General features: G+C 56.9%; 1 protein-coding gene across 3 annotated transcripts; it reads left to right on the forward strand.

Annotated features, from left to right (window-relative positions):
- The first annotated feature begins 267 nt into the window (after nucleotides 1–267).
- Nucleotides 268–27,625, forward strand: AIFM3 (apoptosis inducing factor mitochondria associated 3). 3 transcript variants are annotated; one of them, XM_056821364.1, is made up of 20 exons: nucleotides 268–429; nucleotides 3,967–4,180; nucleotides 4,851–4,960; nucleotides 5,397–5,506; nucleotides 6,049–6,093; nucleotides 7,710–7,806; nucleotides 8,052–8,164; nucleotides 8,900–8,986; nucleotides 12,310–12,401; nucleotides 16,082–16,212; nucleotides 16,345–16,460; nucleotides 16,538–16,609; nucleotides 19,331–19,394; nucleotides 20,624–20,700; nucleotides 20,890–21,007; nucleotides 24,188–24,286; nucleotides 24,853–24,928; nucleotides 25,035–25,139; nucleotides 25,464–25,484; nucleotides 27,221–27,625. In XM_056821364.1, the coding sequence occupies exons 1-20, from the start codon at nucleotides 399–401 to the stop codon at nucleotides 27,258–27,260; spliced, it is 1,818 nt and encodes a 605-aa protein (XP_056677342.1). In that variant the 5' UTR covers nucleotides 268–398; the 3' UTR covers nucleotides 27,261–27,625. The 3 variants fall into 3 exon arrangements, with proteins under 3 accessions (XP_056677342.1, XP_056677343.1, XP_056677344.1); XM_056821365.1 differs by lacking the exon at nucleotides 25,464–25,484; XM_056821366.1 differs by lacking the exon at nucleotides 3,967–4,180 and having other exon boundaries at nucleotides 299–429.
- Nucleotides 27,626–27,815: the final 190 nt, after the last annotated feature.

Below are 27,815 nucleotides of genomic sequence, written 5' to 3' on the forward strand. Positions count from 1 at the left end.
CCGAACACACCAGGGATCCCCATCCAGCCCCAGCGTCCCCCCGAGGCCCATCACAATGCCTTAATGAATTCAAATTAGCCTCCTGACTTAGAAGCAGGACAAGTCACGGCAGCCCCGTGGTGGGTGTCCTCAGCCCAGGACCTCTGGCCATGCCCGTTTGTGCCTCTTGGCCTCAGTTTCCCCCTCGGTCCGGCTCTCCCTGGGGTTGCAGAGGCTCTGCTGGGGGAGGCCGAGGCCCTAACGGGCATTTTGCCCCGCTCCAGGTCGGCGAGGAGCCAGCGACGGAGCCCCTGCCGCAGCGATGACGGAGGCCTCGGGGGTCCCCGTGGAGGGGCCCGGCCGCCCCTGGGCGCCCCCCTCGGCCTAGCCTCGGCCCGGCGTCCTCCCGTGCCCTCGCCATGGGAGGCTGCTTCTCCAAGCCCAAGCCAGGTGCGCCCCCTCCCCGCCCCCGCCGTGTCCTGGAAACGGGGCTCAAAGTAGGTCAGGCCTGCGGCGCTCTCGGCAGGGACACGCTTGCAGGAATGTTAATACGGCCGCCCGCCGGGAGGGCCGGCGTGCCAGGCTGGCCTCGGCTCTGCCCCGTCCTGCAGGGGGGACCGAGGCCCAGAGGCAGAGCTGGGCTGCCCCCTGCCTCTGGGGAAAGAATGGGGGCAGGGTAGGGGCGGGGTGGCGGATCTCCGCCAGGCTTAGGGGGACAGACTGGCTGAGGCCGGGGTCCCCCCAGAGGAGCCCCTGGAGGCCAGACCAGAGTCTGGGGAAATGGGAAAGGTGGGGGGCACCCTGATGTCCTGGGGAGTCAAGAGCAGAGACCATCAGAGCCTGGAACGTGGAAGGCTGGGAGGGAGCCTAGAACGGGGGTGTCAGGGGGAGGGGGCTTAGAATGGGGGTGTCAGAGGGGGAAGGGGCTTAGAATGGGGGTGTCAGAGGGGGAGGGGCTTATAATAGGGGTGTCAGGGGGAGGGGCTTAGAATGGGAGTGTCAGGGGAACTTAGAATGGGGGTGTTAGAGGGGGAGGGGGCTTAGAATGGGGTGTCAGAGGGGGAGGGGCTTATAATAGGGGTGTCAGAGGGGTAGGGGCTTATAATAGGGGTGTCAGAGGGGGAGGGGCTTAGAATGGGGGTGTCAGGGCTGGGAAACTGAGGACAGAGAGCAGAGGCTGTGGGAGCTGAAGGGCGTTTGGCCTCTTCTTGCCCCCCTTTCTTGCTCTCCTCTCTGGGTCGGGGCTCCCCAGACGTGGCTGGCCGTATGTCCCCCTCCAAAGAGTTGCAGGAGGCCTGGCCCGTTTTAGGGCTGCTCAGAGAGGGTGACTCGCTTAGCCAAAGCCCCCCAGCTGCTTGGGGTCAGGAAGGTCCAGGGAAGGCCTCTCCTGGCTGGGCCTCCACCCTAATTCGGCAGCCTCTTTGGCAGCCTCTTTCCTCCTCCTCATTTAGGCCAGAGTGGAGGGAGGCAGAGAAGCACGAGGCAGGAGGGCAAGAGGCTGGTGTCCTCCTTCCGGGTCTGAGCAGGTTTTACAGGGGCCGGAGAGGGCCAGGGGACCCCCCTGGGGAGGAAGAGCCTGGAGGGGCAGCTCCCAAGGGCTGGGGCTCGGCTCCAGAGGACGGAATTAGGATAAAAGGGGTTGGAAGTCAAAGGGATGAGTTTGGGGTGGCTAAGTGGTGCAGGGGACAGAGGGGCTTGGAGTCAGGAAGACCTGAGTTCAAATGCAGCCTCAACTCACTTAATTAGTTGTGTGACTCTGGGCAAGTCACTTAACTGCCCCCATTGCCTGGCCCTTACTACTCCTCTTCTGTGGAGGTGATACACTGTATTGATTCCAAGATTGAACATGAGGGTTTTTAAGAAAGGAAGGAGGAAGGGAGGGAGGAAGGAAGGAAGCAAGGAAGGAAGGAAGCAAGGAAGGAAGGAAGGAAGGAAGGAGGAAGGAAGGAAGGAAGGAGGAAGGAAGGAAGGAAGGAAAGAGAAAGAAAAGAGAGAGAAAGAAAGAGAAAGAGAGAAAGAAAGAAAGAGAGAGAAAGGAAGGAAGGAAGGAAGGAAGGAAGGAAGGAAGGAAGGAAGCAAGGAAGGAAGGAAGCAAGGAAGGAAGGAAGGAAGGAGGAAGGAGGAAGGAAGAAGGAAGGAAGGAAGGAAGGAAGGAAGGAAAGAGAAAGAAAAGAGAGAAAGAAAGAGAAAGAGAGAAAGAAAGAAAGAAAGAGAGAGAGAAAGGAAGGAAGGAAGGAAGGAAGGAAGGAAGGAAGGAAGGAAAGAGAAAGAAAAGAGAGAGAAAGAAAGAAAGAAAGAAAGAAAGAAAGAGAGAGAGAGAGGAAGGAAGGAAGGAAGGAAGGAAGGAAGGAAGGAAGGAAGGAAAGAGAAAGAAAAGAGAGAGAAAGAAAGAAAGAAAGAAAGAAGAAAGAGAGAAAGGAAGGAAGGAAGGAAGGGAGGAAGGAAGGAGGAAGGAAGGGAAGGAAGGAAGGAAGGAAGGAAGGGAAGGAGGAAGGAAGGGAGGAAGGAAGGAAGGAAGGAAGGAAGGAAGGAAGGAAGGAAGGAAGGAAGGAAGGGAGGGAGGAAGGAAGGAAGGGAAGGAGGAAGGAAGGAAGGGAGGGAGGAAGGAAGGAAGGAAGGAAGGAAGGAAGGGAAGGAGGAAGGAAGGAAGGAAGGAAGGAAGGAAGGAAGGAGGAAAGGAAGGAGGAAAGGAAGGAAGCGAGTTCCTCATTATTGGAGGTGATCAAGTGGATCCGGAATGACTGCTGGTCCTAGAGTCTAGAGAAGGTCACTAGAGTTCCTTCGGGCCGGCCTACGTGCCTTGTGAGGTCCCTTTTAATTCTGCGATTTGGAAATTCTGTGGGGGCCAGTGAGAGGATGCCGTGCCAGCCCAAGCCTGGCAGCGGGCCCTTTGCCCAGAGCCGAGGCCAAGGGGCAGAGTTGGATGCGATGCTGAAGGGAGCAGTGGGGGGGGGCACCCTCCGGAGCCCCCGGGCCAGCGCTTGGTTCGAGCCTGGCAGAGGGCAGCCTCTGCTCCTGGCCTGCTCCACTGCTGGGGGGTCGCGGCAGAGCCACTGGGCGTATGTGGGTCGAGGCGTGCCCTGTGGCGGCTCCCCGCAGGCCGGGTGTCCCCTTTCTCGATGGCTATCGCCAGCTTTTCTTACAAGGCTCTCCGCTCCCCAGGGACCTCCTGCCTGTCTCCTCCGCCTGGGGCCACCTGGGCCCACGGAGGTGTGGGGGCTGCGGGGGTCTCGGGGCAGGGAAGGCCGCTCTGTGGCTCCTACAGACTCTCTCTGCCTGGGCCTGGCCGTATGCCTCAGTTTCTCCATATGGCACGTGGGTGGATTGGCCTAGATGACCTCAGAGGTCCCTTCTGGCTGGCTCTGAGAGTCGATCGAGCATCCATGGAGCACCTACTGTGTGCCGGGCCCCCTGCTCGGGGCTGGCCATGCAGGGACTGTGAGACACTTTGTTTTTTAATCCTTCACCTTCTGCCTTAGAACTCATTCTGTGTGTTGGCTCCAAGGCAGAAGAGCTGTCAGGCTAGGCCATGGGGGACTGTGACTGGCCAGTGACTGGCCCAGGGTCACACAGCTGGGAAGTGTCTGAGGCCAGACTTGAACTCAGGACCTCCCGTCTCTGGGCCCGGCTCTCCATCCACTGATCACCCACTGTCCCCTCCTGCCCCCCTCTGCAAGGCCCCGGGAAGGAGAGTGGACGCTGCAGACCTCGTCCGCTCTGGAGATGCCTTCAGGGGGTGCGTCTCGGCCCTGCTGGGGGGGGGGGGCTCTCATCTGCTTCCTCTGTCCGCTGGCCGCAGCCTCCCAAAGGGCTCTGGGCCAGAGCGAGGTGGCGCCCCCTCCTGCCCTGAGTGGTGGGCGCTCGCTCCCCTCTTTGGGGGGTGTCCAGAGGCTTCGGGGGAGCCCCTGCCTGGGGTGCCCCTGCTGCCCGGCCCCGAGCCTTGGAGGGGTGGTTGGAGAGGCTCACGGGCCTCTGGTGCTTCCCCAGTGGAGCTCAAGATCGAGGTGGTGCTCCCCGAGAAGGACCGAGCCAAGGAGGACGCGTCTCCCAACGGGCAGGCCAGCCCTCTGGCCTACAAAGCCAACGGCCGGGCCCGGCACTACCACCCAGAAGACCGGCCGTCCACCTTGCACCCCTACCCCAGCCCTCACGACCGAGTGGAGGCCGCCGTGTGCCACGTCAAAGACTTGGAGAATGGCCAGTAGGTGCCGGGCCCCTGGGGCCCAGGGCCAGCTCAGAGCCTCGCCGGAGGGAAGGCCGGGGCTCCTCGCGGAGCCGGCCTCGGGGCCTCCATTGCGGTTCAGTCGGCCTGGTCGGGAATGCCCGGCCGGCCTCTGTGGCGGGGACCCCCCTCCCCAGGCAGCCCCGGCCCCTTTGGGAGGCTGCTTTCTGTTGGGAGCTCCCCCTTCCCCCATTCATCACTTCTGGCTCTGGCTCTTTGGGCCCACCAGAACAAGCCTGGTCCTTCTTCCTCCAGCGGCCCTTTTGATCCTGGTGGGCAGCCCACTGTGCCCCTGGCCTTCTCCCGTGGCCCCTCTGTGCCCCAGGCCTTCTCCCGTGGCCCCTCTGTGCCCCAGGCCTTCCCCCGTGGCCCCTCTGTGCCCCAGGCCTTCCCCCGTGGCCCCTCTGTGCCCCAGGCCTTCCCCCGTGGCCCCTCTGTGCCCCAGGCCTTCCCCCGTGGCCCCTCTGTGCCCCAGGCCTTCCCCCGTGGCCCCGCTGTGCCCCCGGCCTCCCCCTGTGGCCCCGCTGTGCCCCCGGCCTCCCCCTGTCCTTGGCTGCTCCTTGGGCCTCGGTCCCCTGAAGGCCGGGGCTCTCACTCTTCCTGGGCGTTGGGCCCCGGCTCCGGGTGCTGAGACGCCTCCCTTCCCCAGGATGCGCGAGGTGGAGCTGGGCTGGGGCAAGGCCCTGCTGGTGAAGGAGAACGGCGAGTTCCAGGCCCTGGGCCACAAGTGTCCCCACTACGGCGCCCCCCTGGTGAAAGGTGAGCCGGCGTGCCGGGCCTTCTCTGAGGAGCTTCTGGGCCTGCGGCTTGGGGGAGCCCGGGGGGGCCTTTGCCCCGGGGCGGCTCGAGGGGCCCTAAGAGCGGAGAAGCTTTGGCTGAGTCTCCCCTAAAGGCAGAGCCCTGGGGGCTGTGGGAAGGGGGGCTTAGTCGAGGTATCGGAGTCCCTGGAGGCCTGGAGAGGAATGTGGGGAGTCCTGGGGAGCCTGGCCGGAGGAGGCCTGCGGGGATCTGGGCCTCTGGAGCGGCCCAGGGAGCGGCATCGCTTCCCTTCTCCCCCTGCCTCGGGCGGCTGCGGAAAGGCTGCCCTCTACGCCCGAGTCCCTGGGAAGGAGGCCCGGCGGCCGCCGGTCCCCACGGAGCCCGCCTTGTCCGGAGGCGCCCGGCCGGCCCTTTAGCCCTCACCCTGTCGTCGCAGGGGTCCTCTCCAGGGGCCGGGTTCGATGCCCCTGGCACGGCGCCTGCTTCAACATCGCCACCGGAGACATCGAGGACTTCCCGGGCCTAGACAGCTTGCCCAAGTTCCAGGTGGGGAGGAGGCCCATTGCGGGGAGCTAGGAGAGGGCCATGGGGGAGAAGGGGGGCTCCTGGGGGAGAAGGGAGGCTCCTGGGGGAGAAGGGAGGTCCATGGGGGAGAAGGGAGGCTCCTGGGGGAGAAGGGGGGTTCCTGGGGGAGAAGGGGGGCTCCTGGGGGAGAAGGGAGGCTCCTGGGGGAGAAGGGAGGCTCCTGGGGGAGAAGGGAGGCTCCTGGGGGAGAAGGGAGGCTCCTGGGGGACAAGGGGGGCTCCTGGGGGACAAGGGGGGCTCCTGGGGGACAAGGGGGGCTCCTGGGGGACAAGGGAGGCCCAGAATGGGGAGAGGAAGTCCATGGAGAATATGGCGGGGAGAAGCCCAAGCCCCTGAAGCGGGGTTAGGAGGTTCCTCCAGTTATGGCGGAGCCAGAGTGAAGCTGGAACCTGGGCCGAGACTTTGGCCCTCGGGAAGCCTCTGGCCAGGGAGGGTCCGGCTGCCTTGGCCCCCCACCCCCGGGCTGGGAGGACCCATTTTTCTCTCTGCTTTGGCTGTCCCAGGTGAAGATCGAGAAGGAGAAGGTGTACATTCGAGCCAGCAAACAGGTGAGCGGGGGCGGCTCTGGCCCGGGACATGGCGGGGAGACCGAGGCCTGCCGCCGTCCTTCCTCCCCCGCCCGCTGAGCTTCCCCATCAGTGAGGATGATCACTGGTGGCTGTTATTCCGGGGGGGTGGGGGTGGGGGCAGCCCTTATTGTGCCCATTTTAGGGAGGAGGGAGTGCGGGTCAGAGCGGTGAGGCCCCGAGGCGCAGCCGGGGTTCAGGGAAGCTCGGGGGTCCCAGAGGGGGTCTCCACTCCTTTGTGGCCGCGGGAAGATCTCTGAGGGAGCCCCAGCCTGGGCTTGCCCATGCCCAAAAGCCTTTCCTTGGGGCTCTGGGACGGCTGCCTCCTCCCAGCCTCTGCGCGCTTCCCCGGAAAGGCAGGAGGGGGAGCACTCGGAGCCTGTCCCCACTTACTAGCCGTGGGGAGCTCCGTCTGGGTCTCTTCACTGCTCTAGAAGGGGTGTCCTCAGAGCTCCTGGCGCACCGCGCAAACGGGAGCGGGTTGGGCTCTCTTCCACCTGTCAGAGCCCGATGCAGAGGCGTCCCCTCTAGGAGGGGTGAGGGGAGCCTGCCCCTCCCCCACAGAGGCGTCCCCTCTAGGAGGGGTGAGGGGAGCCTGCCCCTCCCCCACAGAGGCGCCCCTCTAGGAGGGGTGAGGGGAGCCTGCCCCTCCCCCACAGAGGCGCCCCTCTAGGAGGGGTGAGGGGAGCCTGCCCCTCCCCCACAGAGGTGTCCCTCTAGGAGGGGTGAGGGGAGCCTGCCCCTCCCCCACAGAGGCGCCCCTCTAGGAGGGGTGAGGGGAGCCTGCCCCTCCCCCACAGAGGTGTCCCTCTAGGAGGGGTGAGGGGAGCCTGCCCCTCCCCCACAGAGGCGCCCCTCTAGGAGGGGTGAGGGGAGCCTGCCCCTCCCCCACAGAGGAGTCCCTCTAGGAGGGGTGAGGGGAGCCTGCCCCTCCCCCACAGAGGCGCCCCTCTAGGAGGGGTGAGGGGAGCCTGCCCCTCCCCCACAGAGGCGCCCCTCTAGGAGGGGTGAGGGGAGCCTGCCCCTCCCCCACAGAGGCGCCCCTCTAGGAGGGGTGAGGGGAGCCGGCCCCTCCCCCACAGAGGTGTCCCTCTAGGAGGGGTGAGGGGTGCCGGCTCCTCCCCCGCAGAGGGAGACCCAGGGGGAGGCCGGGACAGAAGGCTGACTTTTCTGACTCTGTGGCATCCTCCATGGGGGTGTGGGGCCCCCCAGCCCTTTCCTCCTCCAGCCAGAGGGGCTCGGCTGTCGGAGGCCGGGGGCAGACAGGCGGCGGCCCTCTCTTCCCAGCTCTCCCTCTGGACCCTTCTCTGCCCCCAGAGCCATGCCGGCGGGGGCCCTTCCTCCTCCTGAAAGGGCCCAGCTGGATCAGAACATGGGCCGGGAATCCCCAGGCCACAGCCCTTTCAGGAGGGACTTCTGGGAAGGGGAGAGCTGGGTCTTGGCCCTGTTTCCTTGTGGCCGGGTCTGGGGGTCTCTGAGCGAGCTGGGCGTCCTCGGGGAGCCTCTGCTCTGTCTCCTGCCTCAGCCGGCTCCCCCTGCCGGGCTCCGGGGCGTCCGAGGCCCGAGGGATCCCTCTTGACCCTCGGCTCCCCCCGCAGGCCCTGCAGACCCAGAGGAGGACCAAGGTGATGGCCAAGTGCATCTCGGTCAGCAATTACCACGTGGGGAGCACCAACATCCTGATCGTGGGCGCCGGTGAGGGCCGCGGGGCTCCGGGCTGAGGGCGGGGAGGCCCGGGCTCGGGGTAGAGCGCCTCGCCCACCGGCGGTCTTTGCCCAGAGCCAGTGCCGGCTGGCTCAGAGGGGCAGCTTTGGCCTCCAGCCTAGCCTCTTCCCTCTGACCCGCTGGCCCTCAGCTGGGATCGTCAGGCTTGGCTCCTCCCTCCCTGGGCCATGGGGGGCTCCTGGGCTGCCGGCTGTTGAGCTCCATCCTTGTGGCAGGGGCGGCCGGCTTGGTGTGTGCAGAGACCCTGCGGCAGGAGGGCTTCTCCGACAGGATTGTGATGTGCACAATGGACAGACACCTCCCTTACGACAGGCCCAAGCTCAGCAAGGTGGGCCTCACCTCGCCTCCCTTCCCAGGGTCCCCGGGCATGAGCGTTGGGGAGAGGAAGCCCCCGAGGGGCCGCCCAAGAAGCCAGGAAGTCCTCCTTAGGGCCCCTGAAGAGGCCTGAAATTGAGTTGTAGCTCACAGCGACAGCCAGCATTTCCAGTGCCCTCTAACACTGGCAGAGCACTTGCAGGGCACTACGAACAGCGGGCATCTATTTTATGTTTTAAGTTAAATTTGATCTTTTTTAGCAGCCGACATTTAGAAGATTTAGAGTTTGTGAAGCACTTTAGAAACATGATCTCAATATTATTACCCCATTTTAAGGATGGGGAAACTGAGGTCCTAGAGTAGCCAAGTGGCACGCCGCATAGAGCTCCAGGCTCCGAGTCAGGAAGACCCAAGTTCAAATTGGGCCTCACATGGCTGTGTGACCCTGGGCAAGTCACTTCACTGGGCTGGCCTCCATTTCCTCCTCTGTCAAACAAGCTGGAGAGGGAAATGGCAAAGCTCTCCAGCATCTCTGTTTGTGGCCCCCATTGTTGTTGTTATTGTTATCTGTTGGGCAGGGAAGGGGAAGGCAGTGAGGTTTTCCTGTCTCTGGGGTCCTGGCGCTCTTGGCCCTGCTTAGGCACCAAGAGTCCCACCGGGCTTTGTGATGGGACCAGGATGGCCCGAGTGGGGCCAGAGAGGGGGAAGTGGTTGGCGTAGGGGAGGACTGACGCCCTCCTCTTTGCAGTCGCTGGACTCCCAGCCAGAGCAGATCGCCCTGCGGCCCAAGGAGTTCTTCCTGACTTACGACATTGAAGTCCTGACCGAGACCCAGGTGAGGGGGCTCTCGTGTTGGGAAAGGCGATCGGCCCAGTGATTTGGGAAGGAAGTGTGAAGGTGGCCGGCGCCTAGCCCGTCCAGCCCTGGCAGTCTGTAGAGAAGGGAATCGATTTGTCCGAGATCGAGCTTGACTCCGAAGCCATGCCACACTCAGGGGTGAGGACAAGGGCCCGGCGGTGGGCGAGGCTTGAGCTGGGCCAGCAGAGGAGAAGGGAGAATGGCTGGTGCCCGAAGCACTGGGACCCAGAAGAGGCTCCTCGAAGCTCTTCTGTGATGGCGCACTGGATGCCATTTGAATGGCAAGATCAAGGCAATTAAAGACAGGGTGGTGTAGGGAGTGCCTAGTCAGGAGACCAGGCTCAGCAGTCGTGGGCTCCCCAGGGCCAAAGGTTCTTGATGTCCTTCCTTCTGCAGCCTGTTCTGCCCCATTGGTTAGACAGGTCTAAAATGGCGCCTCCCTTCATCACTTCCTTCCTTCCTTCTCAGAGGCACAAAAAGGTTCTTACGGTAAGCCAGGAGTCTCTCAGCTGCTCCATTTTTCAAAGAATCTCCTCTGTCAAATGTCCAGAGAATTGTTCTCTCCCCATCAGGGTGCGCGTAGCCCTGTGGTATTTTGTGATATTTTTCAAGAACCTATCTTCCATGGCCTCCACCTGGCCAGGCGGTCTGCATGTATTCCCACCATGAATCCCTTCTGTTGTTTCCTCCTTTGATCTTCATCTCTGAGGCTTTTCCACTTGGGTCTTTCCATACAAGAGTATGTCTTCTCCCTCCCTTTCCCCCATTTTTGGAACCTGCTCCTTTTGAATGAGCGATGACTTTTCAGGATTGTATTTCTACCATAAGCCATGGTGTCAGAGATATTGAAGAGGTCCTACTTACCTCGCATCCAACCCACTTGATTTCTCTGCATTCTCTGTGTCACAATAAGTTATTTCTGCAGTGTACAAAGGACTTTCCTTCCAACAACTTTCTTTGCTGGGCAGTACAAGTACCATCAGACTCATTTCACAGAGAGAAGGGTCCTGCCTGAGCTCAAGCAGACCCAGAAAAATTCATCAGACATTTGTCTGGAAATGGGGTCGGGCTATAAATCTGGCCTCCCCAAGGCGGCCTGGTTTGGCTGGCTATCTTCATGGAGTCATATATCCTGGACAAAAATCCACCCTTGGGGATTCTGGGAAGTGCTTGCTATTGGGTCTGAATGATCAAATGGCATCTGAGGATGACAGTTCCTGAAAGCCAGCCTGAGACAAGCAAGGAGGCCCTGGGGAGGAAGGGCAATTACTTTGTACACAGGAAAAGGACTTGGAGCAATTTATTTTGTTAAAGAATCCATTTGCATGGCCCTGGGAGACCCCAAAGAGCAGATCCTACCGGAGAGACCCACATTTCCCTCTGTGACAAAGTACCTGCCTGTCCCACTGGTATCGCCATGATGTGATGACCTTCCTCTAGCAGCCAAACATGGCAGTGGCTAGTGCTGCTGCCTCAGCTGGGAGTTTGGAACAGACTAGAGTCCTCATCGAGAGCCTCTAAGTCTCTAAGACCTCAGCTAGCTCCTGTACAGACATGTAGACATGGGCCACCCCCCATCTCCCTAGGGACACAAGAGACACATGGATCCCTGCTACCATGGTCTGTTCTCTCAGGGACACAGATGAGGACCTGCCTGGATCAGGGCCAGGATGTTGGGACTCATGCTGGGAGGGGGCCAAATTTCTAGGCATCAAAACTCTTTTGAGAAGTGAGGCAAGAGCTTGTGGGCAGTTAAGTTTGCCTTCTTCTGAAGAAGAAGAAGGTAGGCGGTAAGGGGAGTTGTGGGAAGATGAATGGCTTTCAGACCTTGGGACACAATTCCCCTTTCTCTGGCTGCCCTCCAGGCCCAAGAAGTAAAATATTTATCATCCTAGAAGTTAGGGTTGGAAGGGACCTCAGAGACCACCTGGTCCAGCCCATAGAGAGGATTCCGAGAGCTTCAGGGGAAGGGACATAATAGATTCCCAGGCGGACAGAGCTGGGAAGGGCCCCAGAAATCATTTTATAGAGGAGAAAACCAATCTGATATGTCAGATGCCAGAATCAAGACCCAAAGACCTCTTGGTAGGCTAGTAATGGGTAATGGGCCAAACCGAGGAAGAGGACAATTAGTCATGATAAATGTAAACTCTACCCTTTGGGCTCAAATAGTCATCTTCACAAATGGACCTTTCTGTGGCACTTCACAGTTTATAGCTAGTCCTTCTCTTCTTTGGTGTATTTCTAACCCTAATCCTACCATTGTGAGGTAAGCAGGGTGGTTTTTACCATCCCCATTATAGAGATGAGAGAACTGAACTTCAGAGAAGTTTAAGGGACTTCCCTATGGTTACAGGGCCAACTAATGGCAGGGTTGAGAAGGAAACTTGGAACCATGAATAGAACTCTAGAGTCAGAGAGGTTTGAATTTGCATCTTGCCTCAGATATTTGCGTTAGCTGTGTGACTTGGCAAATCCCTTAATCTCTTAGCCCCTCATCTGAGAAATGGGCATAATGATCTCACCTACTTGAAGGCAGGATCCAATGAGATAACATCTATAAAGTGCTTTACAAACCTTAAAGGGCTATGAGAATGCTAGTTATCATGATGATGATGATGATGATAATTTCCCCCTTCCTCCTCCTCTGGGGCTTCTTTTTTTTTCTGAAACAAGTTGGACTAGAATTTCTCTGGGATTCTTTCCAATTCTGGGTTCTTCTTCCTTATGACTGGCTCAGGACCTTCCCTATAGAAGGCACTTAACAAACAGCAGTGGATTTTGAATTTGTTCATTTCTTTATAAACACAAGGACTTCTGAGCTGGCATTTCTCAGTTCTGATCCCAGATGTGAGCATCCCTCAAGTCAGCAGCACCGTGGGTACCAGGTGCAGAGCTCAGTGGTTTATACCTACTGGAAGAAACAACTGTTGTCATGACCAACTGAATTTCAGCCCCTGAGACAAGGCCCTGATGGCCTTGTCCTAGTTTCAGCTTTGTTTGCTATCAGATCCAAGCCTCCCTGGCAGTGGATAACAAAATGCTGTCCCCACTTTCCTGGTGATAAAACAGAGCCAAGAAGAAGAGATTCCTAGAGATGGTGGCTTGTGATAAGATGGGTTGAGGCAGCCCAAGTCAGTGGAAAGAGAATCAAAGGACCTGGGTTCAAATCCCACCTTCCCTGTGTGTTACCTTGGGTCCTTTGTTTCACCAGCTCCCCTCACCCCTGCTGGACATCCTGAGCTATGTTATTTGCCACTCTGGTTCTTTCTTAATTCTTCCTTATTTTAATGATTCCAGGTTGTCACAGTGGACGTGAAGAACAAGAAAGCAATATTCAAGGATGGCTTTAAGATGGAGTACAATAAGTTGCTCTTGGCCCCAGGAAACACGTGAGTGGCCCTGGGGGGAGGATGAGAACAACTCTGGGTTCTCACGAGACCTCTCAGGTCTGCCAATCACTTTTCCTGGTCAGTCAACAAGCTTTCATTAAGTGCCAGGCATCATGCTATATGCCAAGGCTTAAGAAAGGCAAAAACGTAGTCTCTTCCTTCAAGAAGCTCTTCTTGCAGGGTAGCATGGAACCTTTGGCCTCTATTTTGCAGAGTAGGGCACTTGGGCCCGTGGTAATGAGCTAATAAATGTCAGAGGTGAGATTTGCACTTGGGTCTTCTTGATTCCAGATCCAGCACTGGGTCCACTCTGGATGCCAGACTGCTCACCCTTTGTGACTAGTCCAACTCTCTTTTTCAGTCCTAGCCATTCTCAGTGATGGCTCACATCACTTCTTTTGACTAAGATGTGGTCATCGATGTGTCTCTCTGTTGCTCTTGGGGCCACCTGCCATTTTGATTCTCCTGAGATCCTGGTATTCTAGAATTCAGGGCCATCGATAGAACATTTCCAGAAGGATTCTGGCATTAAGAGAAGTGAGATTGTCTTAGGGAGCAGCTTGGGAGATATATATGTGTATATATGTATCCCAAGTACATGCATACATATATATATTATTATTACCCTAACCCTCTCTCTTAGAATCAATACTAAGTATTGGTTCCAAGGCAGAAGAGCGGTAAGGGCTAGGCAATGGGTGACTTGCCCAGGGTTGGACAGCTAGAAGGTGTTTGAACCTGAACCACCTAGATGTTCCCCATCCGATTCTTGACTCATCTCATTCAAACTCTTCCAACTCATCCTGCACATTTCTCCAAGCTGATGAACTAATTTCATGGACAACCCATCCAACTGTGTGTCATAATCTGGAGAGTAGGTATTTTTCATCCACTTGGATTTTCTTGTGTGGATTGCTAAGTGTTACAAGAAATGGGGAAAAAACCGTCCATTTGACATTTACTAAATCTGCTCATGATCCCCTACTAGGTGCTAAAGGGGATACAAAGATACATAATCCCTTCCCTCAAGGTGTTAACAATGTAGTTGGGAAGATGGTAGGCCTGCTGGGTGACTAGTGAAACTACACCTGACTTTGTGAACTTTAAAACATTACATAATATTGTCATTATCCTTATGAAGACCCTATTCGGTTCAGAGTATGGGAGTTAGCCCAATTTTGCAGAAGAGGAAATAGATATGGAGAAGGTGAAACAATTACCCAAGGCCATACAAGTAGCAACTAGCCAGAGCTGGAATTTACTTGAACCTGGGGCTTCTGACTCCAAAGCCAGTAGAGACTTTACTTCTACAAAACCTTCCTGCTAGCTATAATAATAATAATAGGATAGAGTTCAACAGAAGGGTGTAGACATGGTATTTTTAAAAAAAAGTTTATTTAATTAATTTAGAATATTTTCCCATGGTTACATGAATCACATTTTTTTCCCCTTCCCTCCTCCCTTTCCCCTCTTGTAGCCAACAAGCAATTCCACTGGGTTTTACATGTGCCCTTGATCAAGACCTATTTCCAAATTATTGATATTTGCATTAGGGCAATCACTTAAAGTCTACATCCCCAATCATGTCCCCATTGACCCATGTGATCAAGCAGTTGTTTTTCTTCTGTGTTTCAGCTCCCACAGTTCTTTCTCTGGATATGGATAGCTTCTTTCTCCTAAATCCCTCAGAATTGTCCTGGATCATTGCATTGCTGCTAATAGAGAAGTCTATTACATTCAATTGTGCCACAGTGTATCCTATATGTGGCATTTTTGATGGTTCTTAGGAAGGAGAACTCACCCTTGGTTGTTGTTGGCAGGTTAGGGCAAGATTCCCAGAGGAGGTGTTCTTGGAAGAAAGGATTGGATTTTAATAGAAGGTTCAAGGGGAGGAAATTCTACTTGAGCCAAAGTGAGGGCCTGAGACTCCCTTGCCACACTTGCTGGCTCATGGAGAGACTGACCTCTTTGTTCCTATGGCTAGACCCCTATCCCAGGCAGAGTCCTTATAGAGTCCAAGGATCTGGGTTTGTGTCCCAGCTCCACTCTTTACTGCCTGTGTGACCTCATAGAAGTTATTGAACTCCTTTGACTGTCCAGATTCTCTGCAAAATAATTAGGCTTTAGTCTTGTCATTTTGACATTATTAATTTACCTGGGGATCACTGATTGAACAGCCAACCACAAGGAAACTGTGGAGACGATGGGGGGGCATGAATTAAGGGGAGCCTTCAGGGCATTTGGGAACTCAAAGGACAAAATTGGAGGAGATTAATAGGAAGGTTGGGGGGAGATTGAGGGGAGTCTAAAAGGATTAAGTAGGGAAGCTGGGAGTGGGGATTAAGGGGCTGAGATTGAAAGAGTTTCTGGGTGAATTAACTAATACAGCACCCTCTGACCCTGTCAACACACCAACTCCTCTGCTGAGTATTTAGAGCCTTTCCCAGGGAGCTCCAGCCCCTCTTTCCCTTTTGTACTTGCTGCTCTGCTGATACAAAAAGCCCTCCCTGGCCTCTGGGTCTTTTGGCAGGGAACCCTCATGCCTGGAATGAACTCACTCCTCATTTCTATGGCATAGACTTCTTCTCTCAGCTGTTATCTCCTCCTCCTCCTCCTCTTCCCTGTCCTCCTCATTTCCCCCTCCTCCTATCCAGCTGTTAGTCCTTCTGTCTCCCTTTTGAATTTAGCCTGCATTGCTTTGTGTTTTCTTGGCTGTGTACATGTTGTTCTCCCAACACTCCCTCAGAGAACAGAAACATCTTTTAAAAAATTCTTTATTATCGTTCATTTTACTGTGTATTCCTTCCAAGGCAGAAGAATGGTAAGGGCTAGGCAATGGGGGTTAAGTGACTTGTCCAGGGTCACACAGCTGGGAAGTATCTGAGGCCAGATTTGAACCTAGGACCTCCTGTCTCTAGGCCTGGCTCTCATATCATTAATTTTTTAATTTGGTGAGTTCCCAGTTCTCTTCTCCAGATTCTTTCCCCATCTTGAGAAGGTAAGAAATAGGATGACACCCATTATAAAAATATATGTGTGTATATATATACATATATATACACATATATATGTAAAATCCAGAAAGAGATTTCCATATTAGTCATGTTGCCAAAAAAGAGTTGGAAAAGAGAAAGAACGGTGGGAGCGGAAACACAAGAAAAACAACTGCTTGATCACATGGGTGGATGGGGATATGACTGGGGATGGAGACTAAATGATCACCCTAGTGTGAATATCAGTAATATGGAAATAGGTGTTGATCAGTGACACCTGTAAAACCCAGTGGAATTGTGTGTTGGCTATGGGAAGGGGTGGGAGGAGGGGAGGGAAAGAACATGAATCATGTAACCATGGGAAAACAGTCTAAATTAATTAAATACAAAATTTCAATTCAAAAAAAGAAAGAAAAAGTTGGGAAAAGAGAGAAAGAAAAAATATGGTTGGGTCTTAGCTTCGAGCCCCTCAGTTCTCTGTGTGGAGGTAGAGTGCGCCGCTGCGCTTCATCAGGAGCTCTTTGGAATGTCCTTGGATCCGTGTCTGGATCTGAGGCTGATTTTGTGGATCTTCGGCCCACGGTTGGCACTCTGGAAATGTTTTTTGGCTGGATGTTAAAGGTTGGAGGGAACCCTAATAGACAGCTAATTTGAGCCTCCTTTTGTCTCTTGGGTGGGCGGGGCTAGCCCCAAGACACTCAGCTGCAAAGGAAAGGATGTAGAGAACGTCTTCACTATTCGGACCCCGGAAGATGCCAATCGGATAGGGAAGCTGGCCCGCGGGAGGAACGCCGTGGTGGTTGGGGCTGCCTTCTTGGGTAAGTGGGCTTTGGGGGTGGGCCCCAGGAGCCCTTAATGGGTGGAGGCAGCCCTCTTCCCCAGCGGTCAGTGCCCCAAGCGGCCACCCCCTCCTCCCCTCCGGAGTCAGTGCCTGTCCTTCCTGCCTCCAGGAATGGAGGTCGCTGCGTACCTGAACGACAAGGCCCACTCCGTGTCTGTGGTGGAGTTGGAAGAGACGCCATTCCGGAAATTCCTTGGGGAGAAGGTTGGCCGAGCCCTCATGAAGGTGAGAGGAGAGCAGGAGCCCCTCGGGGAGAGGCTCTCCCACAGGGGCTCCACCTTGCCCTTCTCTCCCTGTAACAGATGTTCGAGAACAATGGCATCAAGTTTTACATGCAGACTGAGGTCTCGGAGCTCCGGGCCCAGGAGGGGAAGGTACGGTCCGGTCCGGCACTCCCCGGGAGGTCCCTGGGTCCAGTTCAGAAAACCCATTCATTTATTCTGGGGGGAGGAAGGGCCCATGGAGAGCGCTGGCCCTGGTGCTGAAGGACGTGATCCCTGCCCTCCGGGAGTTTACAGCCCCCCCAAACCCCAAAAGAATTCCCAAAGGGCTTAGAGCTGGGAGGGGGGCTGGTCCTGCTCCTGCATTCTGTGGAGAAGAGAGACCAGAAGTGTCACATGACAATCAGGACCTAGGAGAGCTCCAGATGCTGGAACCAACCTAGGAAGAGGGAATGAAATGGGGATCAATGTCAAGTCTGACCACCTGGGTTCAAAAAGTTAATGTCACAAATAAAACCAAGGTGTGGATGGGGGGGTGGGGGAGACTGGGGAGTGTGCTCCGGGGATCTCTGCATAACTGACTCCCCCAAACTCGAGTACAAGACGCTGGGGTTCCCACTGAAAAGGCCGTGATGTCCTTTGGTTCTCAAGTCTTGTGCCACATTACAAAGGGACAAATTGAACCTCCAAGGGTTTTGGCAGCCAGTGACCTGCAAGACATTCTAAGGTGCTTTGTAATCATTCGACTTGAAGTGAGGAAGACAGATCTGGGTTCAAATCCTGGCAAGTCACACTATCAGGCAGTATGTGTACAAGATTTCCTCTCATGCTAACTAGTGCAAGGGAAACCGTAATTAGACTTCAGTGCTTCAGACATTAATGAAATAGGTGCAAACATTACAGATTAGACACTGACCCCACTAGGAACTGGTCATCATCCTGATTGCCTTGGGCTTCCTGCTCTGCATATTTTACGCTGGAACCCAGCCACAAGCTTCTGTCTCTGCCTTGTCCCAGGCGATGCCTCTCTCTGGGCTACTTGTTGGAAAATCTCCTCCGCATAGCGCTGGCCTCCGGTAGACGAGGCCAATGCAGGGATCTCAAGTGTGGGGAGTCCAGGAGCCATCTAGGATCAGGCTGGAGGCTTGGGCTCTCTCGTGGGTTTCTTGGAGTTCTAAATAGGGTTTTCCCAATCACCGAGCCTCAGTCTCCTCTCCTGTACAATGGGGCTAATCTCTTGGTGCTCCTTTTCTGCCAGGGCTGCTGTGGCATCTGAAGTGGCTGTGGAGCTGGGAGCTGCCAAGCCTTAGGGTAGCAGGGACTTAGGAGTGCTTCCTCCATTGAAGCAGAGGCTGCCAAGTTTGGCAAGATTTGTTTGGAAAAATCACATCGATGGAGACTGGTCACCCCTTGTCTCCCTCCTGTCAGTCTTGTTGATTTTTTTTAAACTCTCACCTTCCACCTTAGAATTAATACTGTGTATTGGTTCTAAGGCAGAAGAGCTGTAAGGGCTGGGCAATGGGGGTCAAGTGACTTGCCCAGGGTCACACAGCACAGAAGTGTCTGATACCAGATTCGATCCCAGGGCCTCCCATCTCTGGTCCTAGCTCTAGCCACTGAGCCACCCAGCTGATCCCAATCTTGTTGATTTATTAGCAGGTCATAGTAGCATCAGTCCTGCCATATTTGCTAGCCTACCCCCACCCTATCCTCCCACAAGGCTGAGTGGGTCTAGGGAGAAGGTGGGGACTCAGAGTGGGCAAGGGGCTTTATTGGGTCACACAGCAGGCAGAACTTCCATCCAGGTCTGTCTTCTCCAGGTTCTTATACCTTCTTTTTGGAGAAACAAGTTTTGACAATTGTTTTCTGACATTTTGTGATTCGGATTCTCCCCCTCCCTCGTCCTTGAAAAATAGTGTGACATATCAGTGTTTTGGTGCAACACGTATGTCCTCATTCCCCATGCCATGACAAGACATGGATCACGTATGCAGTAAACAGTCTCATGAAGGAAATAAAGTGAAGGATTGGCCTGCTTTGATTAGCAGTCAGACTCCAACAGGTCCTTCTTTGGCTGTGGACAGCGTTTTTCAGCAGGAGTCCCTTGCGGTTGTCTTGGGCCTTTGCTTTGCTGACCTTGGGTTAGTCCTGCTCAGCTGATCCTCCTACAATATTTCTGTTCCTGTACAGTCTGGTGCTGCTCACTTCACTTTGCATCAGTTCATAGCAGGCTTTCCACGCTCTTTCGAACTTGTCCTCTTTGGTGTTTCTCCTGGTACTGGTGGTATTCAGGCCACCCCTCACTCTTTCTTCCTTGAGACTCACCCAGAGCTGGTCCCCGATGTGCCCCCTCCCACATAGAGTCCTCCACTTCATTCATTTGTGATGTACATAAAAACCTGGGGCTGTGTGTGTGTGAGAGAGATAGAGAAGTGGGGGGAGAGAAAGAGGTAGAGACAGAGAAGAGAAATAGAAAAAGAAGAGAGAGAGAGAGAGGAGAGATGAAGAGTGAGAGAGGGAGGGAGAAGGAGAGGAAAAGAGTGAGGGAGGGTCGAGAGAGGGAGAGAGGAGAGAGAGAGGAAGGGAGAGAAGAAGAGGGGGAGAGAGAAGAGGGAGAGAAAGGGAGGGAGAGAAAGAGGGGGAGAGAGAAGAGGAAGAGAAAGGGAGGGAGAGAAAGAGGGGAGGGAGAAAGGAAGAGGAGCGGGGAGAGAGAGAAGAGAGAGAGAGAGAGAAGAAGGAGGGAGGGAAGAAGAGAGACAGAGGGAGAGGAAGAGAGACAATAAAGCTTTAGTGTCTCTCTTGCCTCCCTCCCAATTGCCCTCCCCTGCCCTTCCCAGGTCTCAACTTACCTCCTGCTTCTTCTCCTCCCTGCAGCTGAAGGAGGTGATATTGAAGAGTGGGAAGGTGGTCCGGGCTGACGTCTGTGTGGTGGGCATCGGTGAGTGGGCACTTTCTTGGGCTCTTCTCCCTCTGCTCCTGTTATGATTAAAATGATCTTGAGAGACTGATTTCGGGTAAGAAATACCAGTTTGTTGAATATATATCCATTTCTAGGTTAGGACGGCATCATAGAGACAGTGACTGATACTGACATTTAGGGGTCTGGCCCTCTCCATTGCCTGCAAAGCCAGGCTCCTCCTGGGGCAGCTTAATAGTTTTAGGAGCTCCTCATTCAGCCTCTCCCTTGACCATCGCAAGGCATTTCTATTTGGTACATATCTAATTAAGAAGAGGCCATCAAACCATCTGGACCTCTCTATCCCCTCAGGTGGGCAGATGAGGAGTTGGCCAGGTCCACAGAAGAGCCTTCGTCCATTTCATTTATTCACCAAACTCTGTTAAAAAGGGAGCCTTCCTGGGGATTCCCAAGGACAAAAAAAGTGAAAAGCAGCAGACTTTTTGGGGTCTCGGACTCAGACCCAGAAATGTGCAGTCATTCTGTCAACTCTACAGGGATTTGATTTAGCCCTGATAGGACATTAATGCAGTAGATGAAAAAGGAATGCTCGAGCTGCCCTGACTGGGGTCTGAGTTTAGGTCCAGCCATGCAGGGTGGGACTGGAGTCACTGCTAGAGCTAATGAAAGTCTGAATTACAGGGAGGAGATTAGGAGGAGGTACTTGGCTAGTCTTTTTAAACCCTTCCTGTCCATCTTAGAATCCATATTGTATATTCCAAGGTAGTAGGTTCTGAGGTAGAAGAATGGTCAGGGCTAGGCAATGGGGGTTAAGGGACTTGCCCAGGGTTACCCAGCTAGGAAGTATCTGAGGTCAAATTTGAACCCAGGACCTCCCTCTCTGGCCCGGGCTCTCCATCCCCTGAGCTGCCTCCTGCTCCAGGCTAGTCTCAAGGGTTGAGGTTTGGGTGAGCTGGGGAAGGTGGCTCAAGGGTAGAACTCGGGGGGCCTTTGGGCCTGGAGTCGGGTTAGAATCAGGAGTGAGATCTAGGGTGAAGTTTGGGTTCGAGGGTGGGAGGGGGGCTGAGGTTAAGGCTACAGTTCGGTGTGCCATTAGGGTGGGGGTGAAATGATGGATTCGGGTTGGGTTTGGTTAAAGGTCAGAGCAGGGAGTGAGGCTGCAGCTGGAGCCCAGAAAGCCAGGAGAGCGGCCGAGGTGGGGGCTCCGAAGGCCCTCCGGGGCCGCCTCATGCCTGTCTCTGCCCCCTCAGGTGCTGTCCCAGCCACAGGCTTCCTTAAGCAGAGCGGAATCAACATGGACGCCCGCGGCTTCATTCCTGTGAACAAGGTCGGGTTGGGGTGCTCCAAGGTGGGGGCTCTGTGCAGGCTGCACAGATGCTGTTCTCCCAAGGGACCTGAGGGCGAGTCCAGGTGCTCCAGCCGGGCCCCGGAGGGCCGCTGGGCTGGGAGGAGTTGCGGGCTCTTCCAGACTCCTGCCCTGGCCGCCATCTTCCTTCTCCACTTCCTCTCTCCCCAGATGATGCAGACCAACATCCCTGGCGTCTTTGCGGCTGGGGATGCTGTCACCTTCCCGCTGGCCTTGAGAGGCAACAAGAAAGTGAACATCCCACACTGGCAGATGGCCCACATCCACGGTGCGCAGCCTGGGGAGGGCAGGGTGGGCAGGAGCCTCCCCTCCACTGAGCACCCGGAAATGTTTGATGAGGGAAGGACGGCAGCGCCCACTGCTCTGCTGTCTTAGTTTGCTTCAGAGCAACCTTGCGAAGTACCGTGCGTACCCATTTCATAGAGGAGGGGACTGAGGCTCCCCAGGGCCGCCTGGCCAGGCCTAAGTAGATTTTTCAGGCTCCAAGTCTAGCACTCTTTCCACCGGACTTGGTGGTCTCTAATGAAGGAAAAAGCATTATGTATCTATAAAACAAACCACCCTTAACTTCCATCTTAGAAGTACTATTGGTTCCAAGGCAGAAGAATGTTAAAGACCAGGTAATGGGGGTTAAGTGACTCGCCCAGATCATGCAGCTAGCAAGTGTCTGAGGCCAGATTCGAGCCCAGAACCTCCTGTCTCAAGGCCTGGTGCTCCATCCACTGAGCTACCCAGCTGTCCCTGGAAAAAGTGAATACTCAGTGTCAGACAGGTGTGACCCTGCCCTGGAGGGGCAGCCAGGCCAGTGAAGACCCAGAGGATGGTCGGGGATATGGTTGGGAAATTGGTTGGCGTCTTCCCAGGAAATGGTCCTACTGGACGGCTCTTCTGGTTAGACTTGGGAAAGGCCACGGAGGAGTTGTATGAGCCAGGGAAGTGGCCTGCTGGGCTGAGATGGTTCAAGGAGGGGGACAGAAGCCGGGACCTCGCGTTCTGGCCGGAGGTGGAGGCTGGAGAGTCCGTCTCGTGGCATGGAGCCAGGATGTGGTGAGTAGAGGCTGGCTGGGTGAACGGGTAAACAGATGGACAAAGAGCGCATAGAGCCATGGAGCCAACATTTTCCGAGGTGCTACCGTGTGCCAGGTCCTGGGCCAAGCAAGCGCTGTGGGTGCAAATACAAAGGCCGAGCCTGCCCTCGAAGAGCTTCCGTTCCAGCGGGGGAAACAGCATCCCAAAGGGAGCTACAGAGATAGAGAGCGAGGAGGGCCAAAGGCACTGACGTGGGTCCAGGAGTCGTGGGAGGAGCCACTTTGGGGGGGCCGAGGCTGAGTGGCTACTTCCAAAAATGGAGGCTCAAGGCCAAATCCATTGAGTCGAGAAGCCTGTAGAGGCAGAGGTGCGGCCGGGGTGCAGATGGCTGCTGAGGCAGGGCTGGGAGATCCAGGAGGAGTCCAGGAACCCTGGATGGATGGACAGACAGACGGATAAGACAGGGTCCCAAATGGAGGAAGTCATGAATGGGATGATGGTGGTGACTGGCTGGCTGCCACAGACAGCTCACGAAGAGTGGATGGCCCGATCAGGGAATGAACTGCCAGAAGAACGAGAGACGTGCTTTCCTCTAAGCCGCTGAGCAGAAATCTGGGGGTGCCTCAACGCTTTGACTGAGAGCCCCCGAGCATCTTGGGGAAAGGCGTGCATGAGCTGTGTGCTCGGCCCCCGGCGGGGTCCAGCTCAACCAGGGGGATGCAGCCAGCCCGGAGCCTTTGAGCATTTGCTAAGGAACAACCTGGCACAGGCAGAAATGCCATGATCTTGCCCATTGGGCCAGGCAGCTGATGCACATCCCCCACCCGCGGCTCAGCAGATGGTTTCCTGAGTGGCCGGGGCCCAAATCTCCACCCTCTGGCTCTGAGCCTTGAGCCATTTATCCTGGCTGGGCTTCGATGACAGCCTGAGAGTCCATCTGTGTGTGCCGGAAGCCTTGCCAGGGTGGTAGCGAGTCTGGGGCTCGGGCTCACCTTCAAGAGCCCGGGAGGGGGATGCTGCTGGAGAAGCCTGGTCCATGGTTGGACAAGGTTGGCAAGGGTAGGTTGAGTACCTACTATGTGCCAGGCCTCGTGACACATTCTGGGGATGGACAGAAAAGCAGAAGGCAGCCCTGGCCTTCAGGGAGCTCAGTGTGATGTAAACACCCAGCTCACACCAAGGTGTTCAGTTTGAGAGAAGGCACAGGAAGTGAGGGGAATGGGAGAGGCTCTCTGCAGAAGGTGGCGTTTTAGCTAGGACTTGAAGGAAGTCAGGCGAGCCAGCAGGCAGCGAGGAGGAAGGCAAGGCGAGCATTCCAGGAAGAAGGATGGTCAGTGAGAACACCCAGTCTCCAGAGGAAGCATCTTGTTTGAGGAACGTCAGGAAGGCCAGTGTCTCTGGGTCCCAGGCTCCATGGGGGATCGAAGGGGCAAGAAGCCTGGAAAGGAGGGACAGGTTAGGAAAGGCTCTGAAAGCTGGACAAGGGATTTTTGTATTTGATCCTGGAGGTACTAGGGAGCCACTGGAGTTTATTGTGTGAGAGAGGGGTGCTGGTGACATGTCACATCTGAACTTTTGGAGACGAACTTTCCAAAGACTCAGTGTGCACAAAGCATTTTGCAAGTCCTAAAGAGCAACAGAGAGATCCGGGTATTGTTTTTATTCCCTTGTAAAATGCACAGCTGCCAGCCAGCAGTCCTCCTAGTCCTGCACTTTGCCCAGCCTGCCTTTCTCTCCCTTGTTCTCTTGGCTACTTGGGCCAGAATTCTAGACTCTCAAGGCTGGGGAGATCTCTGGGGCATCTGGCCCAACCCGAAAAGGAGCCCCTTCTGGAACATTCCCAACAAGTGGTCAAATGCTTGAAGCTCTCCAGGGACGAGAAGCTCACTACCTCCTACGGCAGCCCATTCTCCGCGTTTAGAGGCAGCTAGGTGGTGTAGTGGAGAGCGCCCAGGCCTGCAGTCCGGAAGATTCATCTTCCCAAGTTTGAGTCTGGCCTCAGATACTCCCTCGTGTGAAGACCCTGGGCAAGGCCCTTCACCTCTGTTTGCCTCCATCCTTTGGAGAAGGAAACGGCCCACAAGTCCTGTGTCTTGGCCGAGTAAACCCCGAGGCCAGGCCTGGCGTGCCGGGCTCCTCAGGGTGGTCCCCAGCCCCGATTTCCCTCCTGGTATCTTGGCCCTCTGGGGCGACCACAACAGGTTAGGGGGCCTCCCTGGCAGCGTATAGCAGCCCTTCCATCTGAGAGCCCATTACTGGGGGCCCCACTAAGTGGGATTCCCCCTTCCCAGCATCCTCCCTAAAAGGGCTTGGCTGATCTGGGAGAGGGGAGCCGGGCAGGGCCTGGGGCTGGGGGTGCCCCCCAGGTAGGGAGGTCGCAGGCCGGGCCCCGCCTCACAGGCCTCCTCCTCCCCATCAGGGCGGGTGGCGGCCCAGAACATGCTGGCCCAGGAAGCCGAGATCAGCACCGTGCCCTGCCTCTGGACCGCCATGTTTGGGAAGAGCATCCGTTACACGGGTAATGGGGACTGGGCAGCAGCATCCCAGCATGCCCTCAGGGAGCTGGGGGTACCCGGGCACCCCTTCCTCTGGTCCCTGCCGGACAGCTCCCCAGGCCAAAGGCGGCTCTCCAGGGCCTCGGGAAGCTCGCTGCACTGAGAGGTGGCTTTGGGGGTTCAGATCTAGGTTGGGGCCTCCCCAGACTCTGCCCCCCGGAGCTCCCGCCCTTGATGGAAAGAACGGGGGATCTGAGCCCCTCTCAGCTCGGCTGCGTGGCTTTGGGCCCAGGAGCCTTTCAGCTTAGAATCGCTACTGTGGGTGGGCTCCATGGAGAGTGGTGAAGGGACTGGCCCAGGGTCACCCAGCCAGGAAGCGTCCGAGGCCAGGCTGGCTGAGCCCCCGGCGGCCCCCCACTTTTCGGGGCCCTTCAGGCTCTTCTCTTGGGGTGCTCGCTGGCTGGGATGTGACTCCTTGAGATAAGGGCCGGCTCCACTGGGGGAGGCACAAAGGTCCCTTGTGGCTGGGTCTTGGGGGACACGAGGGGGCGCCCAGTCCGGCCACCCTCTTCTCCTGTGGCCCCTGCAGGCTACGGGGACGGCTTCGACGACGTCATCATCCAGGGCGACCTGGACGAGCTCAAGTTCGTCGCCTTCTACACCAAGTGAGTGAGCGAGTCGCTGCGGCCTTCCTGCCCGGCCTTGGCCTGGGGGGGGGGGGACCGGCGCGGGGAGGCCGCCCCACCCCCACCCCACCGGCTCTCCCCGCAGGAGCGACGAGGTGATCGCCGTGGCCAGCATGAACTACGACCCGATCGTCTCCAAAGTGGCCGAAGTCCTGGCGTCGGGGAGGACGATCCGCAAGCGCGACGTCGAGTGAGCAGCCGCCCGTCCCCGGCGGGGTCACTGGGACGGGGAAGGAAGGCCCCGAGGGAGGTCGGGCCCCCCTTTGCTGCAGCCCCCCGAGATCAGGGTTCGTGCGGGCTTGGGCCGTGGAGGCGCAGCCCCAGGAAGGGCACGACCAGCTGCCCCTGCTGACGGGGAGCCCAGAGGGGCGCGGGGGGCGGCTGGGGCTCTGTCCTCCGCCTGGGGGAGGGGCAGGACCAGGGCAGGCTCGCCCCCAGAGCTGGCCGCCTCGGCCTCCACTGAGTAACGGCTGCTCTTCCTTCTCTCTGTCTGCCTCCGCTTCCACACCCAAAGGCTCTTTGTTCGTCTGGGCAAGTACGTTTCCTCTTCGCTCCTTCCTGCGCTCTAAGGCACCCCGGGGGGGGGGGGGTCAGTCTCCCCCGCTGGAGATTTCCCATGGGGCCCTGCGAAGGGAGAGCCCGGGCGGCTGTCAGGGACACGAGGGCCGGGCACGACGCTTCCCAGGGAGCTCGGCCTCACGGGACGGACTGGAAAGGACCTGGATTCAAGTTCTGGCCCTGGCGATGAGGCCTTGGACAAGGGCCTTCCTGTCCTCTGCTGCCTCCGTTTCCTTCTCTAGGTCCCTGCCAGCTCCAGGCTGGCAGCCACGGCCAGACCCGTCTTACGGGCACAAAGCTTGCGGGCCCCAAGCCGGCTCTCTCTGGGCTCTGAGGCTAGAACGCCGCCCACTGAACCCCCCTGCTGCTTGCTCATGGCATGTCGGGGTGTCTGGGCTGGCGGGGAAGCGGAACCCAGCCGAGAGGCTCTTCCTCTCTCTGAAGGGCCATCCTGCTTGGCCGATGGTGGCCCTGGAGCTGCAGAGGGTGTAGACCTGGGCTGAGTCCTCAGCTGGAAACTAGGGAGAGCAGATAAGAATATTGGCAATTAGGCTCTTCATATGTAAAAGCACTCCAGGCAGGAGGGGCAGCCAGTACAAAGGTCTGGAGGTGGGAGATGGAGAATTGGATGTAAAAAACAGCAAGCAGACCAGCTTTAGCTGGACAGAAGAGACCAGGGAGGAGAGTCAGGTCCAATGAGGCTGGAAAGAGAGGAAAGAGAGGGACCAGGCCATGAAGACTCAAAGGCAAACAGATTCTATTCGGTCCTGGAGGTCATAGGGAGCTACTGGAACTCTTTGAGCAGGGGAGTGACATGGTCAGAGCTGTGCTTCTGGAAGATCACCCGGGAGCAGAGGAAAGCGGGGTGAGGTGGGGGCCTCATTAGGAGGTGAGTCAGCAGTCCAGGGAGAAGCCGGAGGGTCTGAGGCAGCCAGGAGTCGAGGGCGACCCCACAGGTGGGAGCCAGGGCGACTGGAGGCCAGCGGAGGAGTTCAGAGGAGGGCTGGACATGGGCCAGGCCAGATGACTGGTCCCGTTTTAGCCACGGAGGATTCTGGGATACGTGGGTCTAACTGTCTACGGGCTGCTAGGGAGCTCCACGGTGCACCGTGCAAAGCCTGGAGGCCAGAACTCTGGCAGAGTTCAAATCTGGCCTCAGATACTTCCTAGCTGGGTGGCCCTGGGTGAGTCACCTCACCCTGTTTGCCTCAGTTTCCTCATCTGTAAAATGGGCCAGAGAAGAAACGGCCAAGCGATGTGGTATCTCCGCCAAGAAACCCCCAGACAGGGCTACGAGAGTCAGACAGGAAATGGCTGGGCCGGGGCTGTCTAGTGCGGGGGGTGCTGGGGCGGACAGAGCTCAGGAGAGCCGGATGTGGGCGCTTTCTGCATAGATGGTCATTCAACCCCTGGGAGCCAATGAGACCTGGCGGCCAGGCGCTCTAACCTCTCCTTGCACCACATGAACCTCAGAGACAGGAAAGGGCTTGGTCAGGCGCAAAAGCCGAGGTTGGACTTGAACTCGGTCCTCTTCACTCCAGTGTGTGCTCTCTCCATAGTGTCAGTTGACAAAAGCGGGATGGGCTGCCTAAATAGGTAGTGAGTTCCCCGTCCTTGGTGTCGCTTCCACAGTGGAGGTGCTCCGGGAGCTGCTGCAGCCAGCGCGGCACTCTGGAGCATCCAGGCGAGGCAGCTCCTCCTTGTGTCTTCTAGGACCGGAGACATGTCGTGGCTCACTGGCAAAGGCTACTGAAGGCCTGGCAGGCCGAGCAGCCGGCGGGCGGGATGGGCAGCTGCTCGCTCGGACTCTTGCCAACCCCCCCCCCCCCCGGAGCCGAATCTGGACTGTGTCCCCTGCTGCTGGGGCGTGTGTGACGGGGACGCCCGCAGATCCCGCCCGTCCACAGGACAGCCTGTCTGCCTCTCGGGGCTCCGTTTCCTCATCCGGAATCGAGGGAGCTGGGCCCAGTGAGCCTTGGGATGAGCCTTTCCCCTTCCGGGGAGCGGCTGAGTTTGGGGGCCACAGCAGGCCCGTCAGACCCCACCTTCCTCCTCCTCCTCCTCGCAGACCTAGCAATAATAGGCAATAAAGGAGTCTCGTTTTTGTGTTGAACAAGACCGAGCCTGTCCCTCTCGTGCTGCGGGGTTGGGCCGCGTCCCCCCCCCAGCTGTCCTAAAAGGAGCCACCGGGGGGCTCGTCCTTCCTGTGGGACCAATCCGAGCGCGGACGCCCCCTGCCCGGCGAGTCGGGGAGCAGAGCCCACAGGGTCCACGACTAGGGAAGGAGGCTGCTCCCCGGCTCCCCCCA

This window comes from Monodelphis domestica, chromosome 3 (assembly GCF_027887165.1).
Source record: "Monodelphis domestica isolate mMonDom1 chromosome 3, mMonDom1.pri, whole genome shotgun sequence".
NCBI lineage: Eukaryota > Metazoa > Chordata > Mammalia > Didelphimorphia > Didelphidae > Monodelphis > Monodelphis domestica.

Bases quoted from the DNA above. Each gene is read 5' to 3' on its own strand.
- AIFM3 (XM_056821364.1), top strand. From the start codon at position 399: ATGGGAGGCTGCTTCTCCAAGCCCAAGCCAG. The intron at 16,461-16,537 runs GTGAGAGGAGAG...TCCCTGTAACAG, and splicing joins TTGGCCGAGCCCTCATGAAG to ATGTTCGAGAACAATGGCAT. The intron at 16,610-19,330 runs GTACGGTCCGGT...TCCTCCCTGCAG, and splicing joins TCCGGGCCCAGGAGGGGAAG to CTGAAGGAGGTGATATTGAA.